General features: G+C 35.5%; 1 protein-coding gene across 4 annotated transcripts in view; it reads left to right on the top strand.

Annotated features, from left to right (window-relative positions):
• FNDC3A (fibronectin type III domain containing 3A) overlaps positions 1-11,999 on the top strand; it is a 197,212-nt gene that overhangs the window by 139,941 nt on the left and 45,272 nt on the right. For all 4 annotated transcript variants that reach the window (XM_017535917.2, XM_017535918.2, XM_017535920.2 and 1 more), the window contains one exon: positions 5,881-6,038. In XM_017535917.2, the coding sequence (XP_017391406.1) occupies positions 5,881-6,038 (158 nt within the window). The remainder of the gene's footprint in view (positions 1-5,880; positions 6,039-11,999) is intronic.

Raw genomic sequence — 11,999 nt, 5'->3', positions numbered from 1 at the left:
TTTTTTTTTTTTTTTAAGACCGAGTTTCACTCTTGTTGCCCAGTCTGGAGTGCAATGGCTCAATCTCAGCTCACCTAAACCTTCGCCTCCTGGGATCAAGCTATTTTCCTGCCTCAGCTTCCTGAGTAGCTGGAATTACAGGACTGTGCCACCACACCGGGCTAATTTTGTGCTTTTTAGTAGAGACGGGTTTCTCCATGTTGGTCAGGCTGTTCTCGAACTCCCGACCTCAGGTGATCTCCCACTTCCCCCACTTTTGGGAGCAAAGTGCTGGGATTACAGGCATGAGCCACCACGCCCAGCCCTCTGAATGTTAAATTGTAACTGTGAAGTGCCAGAACAAAAAGAGAGCAGTCAGTGTATAATAGGAGAACTAAACCTTGAGATAGAATCAGGGAAATTTTTCTAAGGAAGGATTATTGTACTGATATTTGAAAGAAAAGTAGTGGTTGGGCATTATGGACAGGGGAAGAAAGTATGGGAACAGTAGTGCAAAGTGAGCAGCATTTGAAAAGCACTGGGCATGGCACATTTGAGGGGAAAAAAAGGAAAGAAAAAGAGAAAAGATCACTCATGTGACCAGAGTGCAGTGTGTAGGGGAGAATGTGGTACATGCACTAGTCTCACAGTCTCAGCTGTGTACTTAAGAGTTGAGTGACCCATGACAAGTCACCTGACCTTTCTGAATGTTTCTTGTATCAAAAAATGGAGAATAATATTATTGTATACCCTCACATGCATGAAATAATTAACTATGTTGAAAGTGTTGTCTTCTTATTTGTGCTTTTTTGAAATTGTTCTTAGTCTCATTTCTGTGAAAATCTGACATTTATGTCACTGGATTTTATTTCCATTTATTTCAGTAGTGCTTGAAATTAAATATGTCATGGTTTTTACTCATTACCTTCTTACTTTCAGAATCATTACCCCTTCCCTTTACCTTTTATGGTTACTAAAAGTACTATCTAACTCCAAGTTTCCTTAGGCTCAGCCTTTGAGTTATCTTCAGAGTTATTCTCTCACCTCCTGAGAGATAAGGATCAAACATTGATATTTATTCTACTTTAATATTTTTGGAAATCCGGAAATTAGATACTCTCATTTCTTTCTTCTGCAATCTTTGTCAAAATTCATACAACCATATATGGCTTTGAACTCTTTTAACAGTTTAGCTTCCTAGATAGATACTTAATTTAACCCAATGGACAGTTTTTCTCAAGGGTAGTTTTGTTCACTGCCCACAATCTGCCTCGGAAATTAAAATGTATTGATATAATTCAGCCACTTCCTAAAACAACTTTTTAAATTTTTTCCTATTACCATCTTTATCAGTTCTTAGGCATATTTTTACACAATCGTATCTATTTTCAGCTACCACCTAAAAGTGGATTCAGGGTGGGATCACTGTGTAGTAGGAAAAGAACTGAGCAATTCAGGTCCTAGTCAACGGTTCTGTGACCTCAGACAAGTTACTTAACCCTTCTGAATATGTTCCTTTCATAAAATGAAGATAGTTTAGCCAGTTTTGCCTCCTTTAGGTGGTAGTTGTAAGAATCGAGATGGATATAAAGACGAATTTTACTTCTAAAGTTAGCATACAACTAGAAGACAGAGTTCAGATTATTTCCAAATCTATATTTTCAATCCTAATTACTCATCTGTTCCTGTAGAACTGTAACCCCTGAGACATGCTAAAGAATACCCAAATTTGGGCTGGGCATGGTGGCTCACTAGTAATCCTAGCACTTCGGGAGGCCAAGGCGGATAGATTGCCTGAGCTCAGGAGTTCGAGACCAGCCTGGGCAACACGGTGAAAACCTGTCTCTACTAAAATACAAAAAATTAGCCCAGCATGGCTGTATGCACCTGTTGTCCCAGCTATTCGGGAGGCTGAGGCAGGAGAATTGCTTGAACCCCGGAGGCAGAGGTTGCAGTGAACAGAGATTGTGCCACTGCACTCCAGCCTGGTAGAACAGAGCAAGGCTCTGTCTTAAAAAAAGAAAAAAACAATACCCAAGTTTGAATATATCATTAGCAACTTTAGAAAACCAAATTCCTGATCTTCTTGTCTATACTTTTATCATATTCTTCATTCCTCTAGAATGAAGAAGGAATTAGGTTAGATCTCTTTTGTTTCTATTTCCTTTCATTGTTTCCATCAGTAAACACTTATCCATCCAGGTTTTCCTGGGTTATAGTATCATTTTTATTTTTTCTTTACCTTTCATTCTCTCCATACCGGATTAATACTCCAAGCTTTATTATTTCACTGTACATTTATAGGATCCACTCTTCCCCACTCTCCCTTACCACTGCATATCCACACACAATTACTACCTCAGTCTTCACACAGGAATTTTATGGTATCTATATGGAAGTCCACCTCTTTTTATTCTATGCAACTCTTTATAATTCACCTGAAACCCACAACAGAAAACAGCATTTTTAGAAGATTTTTAAAATACATATGCATATGCCTTGGACTACCAGATTTCAGTTACAAGACTGGGAATATAAATTACTCATTCCTGTATTAATAACCTACCTCTTTCTACCAAATTTTATCTTATCCAAATCCTTTAAAAGTTCAACTCAGCATTCACTTATGAAGTTTTCCACATCTTACCCCAATGTAATCACTCTTTTTGTTGTGTCTTAACATTTATGTGCAAGTAATAATATCTTTTTTTTTCTTGAGACAGAGTCTTGCTGTTTGCTGGAGTGCATTGGTGCGATACCGGCTCACTGCAACCTCTGCCTCCTGGGTTCAAGTGATTTTCTGGTCTCAGTCTCCTGAGTAGCTGGGATTATAGGCATGTACCACCATGCCCAGCGAATTTTTGTATTTTTAGTAAAGATGGAATTCCACCATGTTGGGCAGGCTAGTCTTGAACTCCTGACCTTAAGTGATCTGCCTGCCTCGGCCTCCCAGAGTGCTGCAATTACAGGCATGAGCCCCTGCGCCTGGCCATAAAACATCTTTTTAATAGAATAAGTTAGGACGAAAAGATTTTCTGGAAAAGCAAATTGAAAAAGTTGAAATTGGCCCAGTGCAGTGGCTCATGCCTGTAATCCCAATTCTTTAAGAGGCTGAGGCAGGAGGATTGCTTCTGCCTGGGAGTTCGCAACCAGCCTAGGCAACAATAGTTAAGACCCATTTCAATAAAAAATTAATAATAATTTTTTAAGTTGAAATTAGCATTTAAAATGTTTTAAAATTTATTTTTGAAACTATGTTTGCTAAATTCAACGTAGTATCCTGGAAGTCTGTTAATAATTAAAAGTATAGTCTAGTTAAAAGCTTAGTTAACAGTATTTACCAATATTAATTTCTTAATTTCGACAAAAGTACATGGTTATATAAGATGTTAACATTAGGGGAAGCTGGGTAAAGGATAGACAGGGATTCTATACTGTCTTCCCAACTTTTCTTTAAATCTAAATCTATTTCCAAATAAAAGGCTTTTAAAAATACTTTATTTGTGTAACTCTGGTAAATAGTTCTTCTCACTCAGCCACTCATTTTGTAGATGATGCCTAGAATCCTAAAAGGTTGAGAGTTGAGTATCACCAGGCAAATTAGTGACACATCAAGCTTCCCTATTTAATATTTTCTCTGCTGCGTATACTCCCCACAAATCCTGATAAAGTAAGCTTCATAAACTAGGTGCCAGGCTGGGCATAGTGACTCACACCTGTAATTCCAGCACTTTGGGAGGCTGTGGCAGGAAGATTGCTTGAGGCCAGGAGCTCAAGACCATCCGGGGCAACATAGAAGACCCCATCTTTACTACTACTAATAATAAAGTAGATGCCAGTTAATGCTGTTTACTGACTCACCTTCATAGTCCACAACTTCGTGTTGTCAAAGTTTAACACAACTATTATCATCCCATAAAATCAAGAGACACTTAAGGTATACATACACATATAGTAACAGTTTGTTTTAAAAAAAGTAAAAAAAAAAAAACCTGCTCAGTTTCAGGTTAATAGCCAGCTATATACTGGATAATACAAGGAATTATTTTTAAGTCCATTGTAAATGAAACACCCAGTACCAAGACTTTAAGATGGTATTACAGTGAATACAATATTACATTTCCTATGACTTCACAGAAGCAAAATAAATACAGTAATTTTTTTTTTTTTTTTTTTTGAGACAGAGTCTTGCTTTGTTACCAGGCGCCAGGCTAGAGTGCAGTGGCGCGATCTCAGCTCACTGCAACCTCTGCCTCCCAGTTTCAAGCAATTCTCCTGCCTCAGCCTCCCGAATAACTGGGACCACAGGCGTGTGCCACCACGCCCAGCTAATTTTTGTATTTTTTAGTAGAGACGGAGTTTCACCACGGTCTCGATCTCTTGACCTCGTGATCCGCCCACCTCGGCCTCCCAAAGTGCTGGCATTACAGGCATGAGCCGCTGTGCCCGGCCTACAGTAATAGTTTTTTAAATTTATTCAGACTTTAAGAACTTTCAGAAGGATAGAATATTACAATTGTATGGAGATTACTTATTTTACTTTAATTCAAGATAGGAGTAATTATCATCCTAGTGGTTATTGGTTTGGTTTTAGAAATACTAAAGTAGTCGTCAAACGTGTATGATTTTAAAGCAAGCTTTTAAATAAATGTCTACATATAATCTTGTACCCTTCTTAACAATCTTTAAACATTATCTAATCTCTAGATTTTTTTTTTTTGCTTTATTAGGCTTGTCTTATAAAAGTAACATGTACTCATAAAATTATTCCAGTAGTATAAAAATACACAAAACATAATTGAAACCACCTGTTTTTTTCTGTCACAACTTTCTCTGCATCTCTCCACACATACACAAAATCCCCAAAAATAACAGTTGGTACATTTGTACAGTACATGTTCAGACATTTTGTGCAGATTTATAAAAGTTAACTGCAGTCATAATATATGTATTGCTTTCCAGCTTCACTTTTTTCTCCTATTACATAGCACCTGTATATTGAGGAAATCTTCAGATGTTAGCACATGTATGTCCACCTCATTCTTTTTTGAACAGTTGCATAAAAATGTGTTCAGAGACTGTATTATGTACCACCATTTAGGTAGTCAGTGCGCTATAGTTCTTGTTTTTTGCTGTGAATAATGCTGCAATGAACATTAGGTGCATATATTTGTATTCATATGTTAAGTTTATAGGATATTACCCTGAAAAAAGAAATCCTGGATATAGAATTTCTCAATCAAAAAGTAAACATGTCTTACATTTTTATAATGATTATCTAGTTGCTGTACAAAAGGAATAAACTTATATATACTGGTACCACACTTAGAGTGTGACATTTCTCCAAGTTTTTAACATTAGATATTATTAGCTTTTTAATCTTCCCCATCCAATAGATGAAAAGGGGGATTTTGTTTTAATTTACATATATTTATGAATGCAATTTTACATATACATCATTTTATATGTTGTCCATTTATATTTATGGTTTCTTTGGATGTTGATGTCTTTTGCTCATTTTTCTCTTGAGGTTTTGTCATCTTCTGTTGTAAAAGCATTTTCTAAGCTAAGGAAATGAACCCTTTTAAATATGTTGCAATGGTCTTTTTAATCCCGTTTTTGTTTTTGTTTTTGTTTTTGTTTTGACTACATATGGTGTCTATGCTAATACTTTTGAAAGGCCTGAACTGGTTTTTAAACTTTTGTGAAACACATCTCATTTGTTCTGGAACCCACAACAAATATCTCATTGACAGTGGGTAGGTTTATATTTGTGAGCCATATTTATCTAAGTATATACAGATACATTTTACTTAATCTTGAAACCTCATTAGCTAGTTCACTGCTCATTGTATACATTACAGTTGTTTCAAAGAACTTTTAAATATTCTATTTTTACAGGCCTCTGACATCCAGGCAAGGACGGTAGTACTTACCTGGTCACCACCTTCCAGCCTCATTAATGGTGAAACAGATGAAAGTACTATACCAGAGATCTATGGTTATGAAGTTCTGATCTCAAATACTGGAAAAGATGGGAAATACAAAAGTGTATATGTGTAGGTATTTGTTGTTTTGCTTTCTCCCATTGTGTAAATTAATAGTTTATCATAAAGAGCTTATTACTAATTTTGCTCTATTTTTCCTTCTTCATGCTTTCATTCTCAATCTTTAAGTTGGCTAATAATAGTGATTTCAATATAAATGGTCCAAATGTAGCTTGGTGCACATTTCTGTCTACCCTCCTTCAGAATAATCACTTTCATTGGCCACATTCAGCTTTTTTTTCCCCAATAGGCTCCCTAATAGACGGTTCAGTATTCACATATTTTTAATCATATTTTGAAAATTTACCATAGTTCTTTCCTTGATTTAAAAGTATATTACACATGGCCAGCCACAGTGGCTCACACCTATAATCTTAGCACATGGGGAGGCCGAGACAGGTGTATCACCTGAGGCCAGAAGTTCGAGACCAGCCTGGCCAACATGATGAAACCCTGTCTCTACTAAAAATACAAAAATTAGCCAGGTGTGGTGGCACATGCCTGTAGTCCCAGCTATTTAGGAGGCTAAGGCAGGAGAATTGCTTGAACCTGGGAGGCGGCAGTTGCAGTGAGCCAAGATCGCACCATTGCACTCCAGCCTGAGTGACCAGAGCAAGACTCCGTCCTGGGGGGGAAAAAAAGTATATTGCATACTATGAAGCCTTAGAAAGATTCAGTCGCTAAAATTGTGACATTTATTACTGATGGTTTTGAAATAAATTATTTTTCTGTTCATATTTGTATAAAAGTTAATTATTCTAATGAAAAAGGGTAATGTTGCTGGTTAGTTATTTAATTACCAAGAAGACTGTAAAGGTGATGGTTAATCATTTGAATGATTATAATTAGCACAGAACACTGGCTCCATCAGTCTTGCTTTTTTCAAAACCTAGCTGGTAAGGAGAAGAAAGGAAAGTGAAACTGCCCCAGTGCCTCTCACCTAGTCACATAAGGTTATAAAAATTTCCTGTTTCCTCTCTATTGAGATTTCCTTGTGCTTTATTCATTTTTCTTGAGAGAGACAAGTAAAACTACCTAAGGGGTAAGTAGGGGATAAAGGACTATCAACATAAAGGTTTCTTATTATGTTAATGACTGTTTTCTAGTTAGATATGGCTGCTTACTAAGAGGAATGATTTATTTCCATTTGGAGCCTGACCAGGGAGCACAAGATGGGCATTAGTCATCTCCTGTAAGATCTATCTCTAAGGATGCTGCTACAACTGCCCAGTTCATTAAATGTACTTTCATCCTTGAAACATTTATTTTTCATATTTTCTGGCCTTCATTTGAGAAACAGGATAGCTGGGAGGTAAGGGGTGGGGAGCAGAAAAAAGTCCATAAAGTAGAGAGAAGAGAGACTTGCTGGAAGGAAATTAAATAGGGAATCATGATTTTAAGTTAAAAAAAAAAAGTAGAAAATAATATTCTGTTGTGTATATATACCACATTTTCTTTATCCATTCATCCATTGATAGACACTTAGGTTGATCTATATTTTTACTATTGTCAGTAGCGCTACAGTAAATGTGGGAAAAGCACATCTCTTCAATATACTGATTTTTCTTCCATTTGGAAAAACACCAAGTAGTGGGATTGCTCATTTGTATGATATTTCTATTTTTAGTTTTTTGAGAAATTTCCACATGGTTGTCCATAATGGCTATACTAATTAACATTTCCACCAACAGTGTATAAGGGCTTTTTTTTCTCTGCATCCTCACCAGCATCATTATTATTTTTTTTTTGTCTTTTTAATAATAGCCATTCAAACTAGAGTAAAATGATTTCATTGTAATTTGGATTTGGATTTCCCCGACTAATGATATAGAGCATTTTTTCATATACCTGTTACCATTTATATTTCTTCTTTTGAGAAATATCTATTAATATCCTTTGTCCACTTTTAATGGGATTATTTGTTTTTTTACTGTTGAGTTGTTTGAGTTCCTTGTATATTCTGGATATTGGTCTTTTGTCAGATGAATAGTTTGAAAATATTTCCCCCTTTCTGAGGGTTGACTCTGTGTTGGTTGTTTTCTCTGCTGTGCAGAAGCTTCTTAGTTTATTTCTCTATTTTTCTTTTTTGTTGTTGTTGTTGCCTGTGCTTTCAGGGTCTTAGCATAAAATCTTTGCCTAGACCAGTGTCCTCAAGTGTTTCTTCTATATTTTCTTCCAGTAGTTTCATAGTTTCAGGTCTTAAACATTTAAGTCTTTAAGCCATCTCAAGTTTATTTTAATATAAGATGAGAGATACGATCCAGTTTCATTCTTCTGCATGTGGATATCCAGTTTTCCTAGTAGCATTTATTGAAAAGGGTATCATTTCCCCAAATGTATGTTCTTGGCACCATTAAAAAAAAAATCGTTTGGCTGTAAATTTATTTCTGGCTTCTCTATTGTGTTCCTTAGGTCTAGTATCTGTTTTTATACCAATACCATGCTGTTTTGGTTACTATAGTCTTGCAGTATATTTTTAAGTCAGATTGTGTGATGCCTCCAGCTTTGTTCTTTTCGCTTAGGATTGCTTTGGCTGTGCAGGCTATTTTCTGGTTCCATATAAAGTTTTGGATCACTTTTTCTATTTCTGTGAAAAATGACATCAGTATCTTGATAGGGATTGCACTGAATATAAATTGTTTTGGACAGTATGTTCATTTTAATGGTATTTTTTGACTTCATGAGCATTGGATGTCTTTTCATTTGTTTGTGTTTTCTTCAGTTTCTTTCATCAGTGTTTTGTAGTTTTATCTTACAGAGCTCTTTCATCTGTTATGTTAGATTTATTCCTAGGGTTTTTTTTTTTCTTTTGTAGCTATTGTAAATATGATTGCCTTTTGAGCTTCTTTCTCAGCTAGTTAATTATTAGTGTATAGAAGTGATGTTGATTTTTGTACATTAATTTTGTATCCTGCAACTTACTGAATTTATTTATCAGATCCAAGAGTTTTCTGGTGGAGTCTTTAGATTTTCCTACATGTAAGATCATGTCATCTGAAAAGAGGGACAATTTGACTTTGTTTCTGGTTTTTTTGTTCGTTTGTTTTTTTCTAATTTGAATACCTTTTATTTCTTTCTTTTGGTTGGTTGCTCTGGCTAGGATTTCCAGGACCATCTTGAATAGGAGCAGTGAAAGTAGGCATGCTTGTTAATTCAAGTTCTTAGAGGAAAGGTTTTCAGACTTTCCCCTTTACGCCTGATGTTAGCTGTGGTTTGTCATAGGTGGTCTTTATTATGTTGAGGTATGTTCCTTTAGTGCCTAATTTGTTGAAAGTTTTGATCATGAAGGGATGCTGAATTTTAAAAAAAATTTTTTGCATCTATTGAGATGATCATACAGTTTTTGTCCTTCATTCTGTTGGTATGGTGTATCACATTTATTGATTTGTCTGTGTTGAACCATCCTTGTATTCCTGGTGTAAATCCCACTTGATCATGGTGTATACAGAATTCAGTTTGCTAGTGCTTTGATGAGGATTTTTCTGTCTGTGTTTATCAGGGATTAATCTGTAGTTTTCTTTTTTTTCTTGTGTCCTTATCTGGTTTTGGTACCAGAGTGATGCTGTCCTTGTAGAATGAGTTAGAATTCCCTCCTCTTCAATGTTTTTGGAATAGTTTGAGGAGAATTGGTGTTCCTTGAAAGTTTGGTAGAATTTGTCAGTGTAGCTGTTGGTCCTGGACTTTTCTTTGTTTGAAAACTCTTTATTACTAATTCAATCTTATTATTCACTATTGGTCTGTTCATCTTTTCTGGTTCTTCCTGATTCAATCTTGGTAGGTGGTATGTATCCAGGAATTTATCTACTTCCTCAGATTTTTCAGTTTGTTATTATAGGTTTTCCACAATAGTTTCTGATGTTCTTTGTAACTGTGCTATCAGTTGTAGTATCTCCTTTTTTACTTCTGATTTTGTTTATTTGGATCTCCTTTGTTCTTCTCTTGATTAGGTAGTGGTTTCGTTCTACACTGATCTTCTATTTTTTTAGAGATGGGGTCTTGCAATGTTGTCCAAGCTGGACTCAAACTCCTTGGCTCAAGTGATTCTCCCACCTCAGCCTCCCAAGTAACTGGGACTACAGATGTGCATCACTGCACCTGGCTGTCTGCTCTGATCTTTATTATTTCTTCCACTAATTTTGGATTTGATTTGTTCTTGATTTTGTAGTTCCTTGAGATGTGCTTTGCTAGATTATTTAGAGTCTTTCAGCTTTTTTTATGTAGACATTTATTGCTTTAAGCTTCCGTCTTGGCACTACTTTTGCTGTATTCCATAGGTTTTAATATTTTGTGTTTCCATTTTAATTTGTTTCAAAAAATTTTTTTTATTTCCTCCTTAATTTGTCCCTCTACCAGTGGTCATTCAGGAGCATGTTGTTTAGTTTCCAGGTATTGGCAGTTTCCAAAGTTCATCTTGTTCTGCTTTCTAGTTTTATTCTATTGTGTTATTAGAAAATAAACGGTATAATTTTAGTTTTTAAAAATTTGTTGAGATCTGTATTGTATGCTGACGTATGGTCTACCCTTAAGAATGTTTCATGTTTCATTTGTTGATAAGAATGTGTTTTCTGTAACTGTTGGATGAAATGTATTACAAAGGTCTGTTATGTCCATTTGGTGTAATGTGTCATTTAAATCCAGTGTTTTTTTGTTAATTTTCTGTGCAGATGTTCTGTCTAATGCTGACAGTGGGGTGTTGAAGTCCCCAGCTATTATTTTCTTGGAGTCTATCTCCCCCTCTCCCTTTAGATCTAACAATAATTCCTTTATATTTCTGGGTGCTCCAGTGTTGGGTACATATATGTCTAGAATTGTTATATCCTCTTGCTGAGTCGATCCCTTAAGCATTATATAATGACTTTGTCTCTTTTTATTGTTTTTGACTTAAAATCTGTTTTATCTGAGTATAGCTACTCCTGCTCACTTTTGGCTTCTGTTTGCATGGATTATCATTTTCCATCCCTTTACTTTCAGTCTGTATGTGTCTTTACAGTGAGATGACTTTCTTGTAGACAGCATATAATTGGGTCATATTTTTTAATTCATTCAGTGAGTTTGTGTCTTTTAAATAGAAAGTTTAATCCATTTACATTAAAGTTACTGTTCATATGTGAGGTTGTATTTCTGTCATTTTATTAATTGACATCTAGTTGTTTTGATGTTCTTTGTTTTATTTCTTATTGTCTATCCTTATGGTTTGGTGGCTTTCTGTAATGATAGCATTTGAATTCTTTTTCTTCCTCATTTGTGTGTTTGCTCTATCAGTAAGTTTTATGCTTTCATGTGTTTTCATGACAATAGCTATCGTCCCTTTTTTCTAGGTGGACTCCCTTAAGCATTTCTTGTAGAACTGGTCTAGTGGTGATACATTCCTTCAGCTTTTGCTTTTCTGGAAAATACCTTATTTCTCCTTCCTTTATGAAACATAGCTTTGTTAGGTATAGTATCCTTGGCTGACAGTTGGTTTTCTTTGAGCACTTTGAATATATCATCCCATTCTCTGCTGGTTTGTAAGATTTCTGCTGAGAAATCCCATTAGTCTGATACTACTTCCCTTATAGGTGACTAGATGCTTTTCTCTTACTATCTTTAGAATTTTCTTTGTTTTTTACTTTTAACAGTTTGACTATAATTTCATGCAGAAGACCTTTTTGTATCGTATCTGTTTTGTATCTGTATCAGTTTTATATCTGACTGTCTGAGCGTCCTGTGTCTGGATATCTAAATCTCTTGCTAGACTTGGAAAGTTTTCAGCTATTATTATGTTAAATGTGTTTTCTAACCCTTTTATTTTTATCTTCTCCATTTAGGATACCAAAAATTCAAATATCTGGTTGCTTTATAGTGTCCCATATGTTACATAGGCTTTGTTCTTTCTTTGTTTCTTTCTCTCTCTTTCTTTCTTTCCTTCCTTTCCTTCCTTCCTTCCTTCCTTCCTTCCTTCCTTCCTTCCCTTCCCTTCCCTTCCCTTCCCTT

Source organism: Cebus imitator, unplaced genomic scaffold (genome assembly GCF_001604975.1).
Source record: "Cebus imitator isolate Cc_AM_T3 unplaced genomic scaffold, Cebus_imitator-1.0 Scaffold94, whole genome shotgun sequence".
Classification (NCBI taxonomy): domain Eukaryota; kingdom Metazoa; phylum Chordata; class Mammalia; order Primates; family Cebidae; genus Cebus; species Cebus imitator.
Note: the sequence above shows the minus strand (reverse complement) of the source record. Positions and strands in the feature narration are given on the sequence as shown.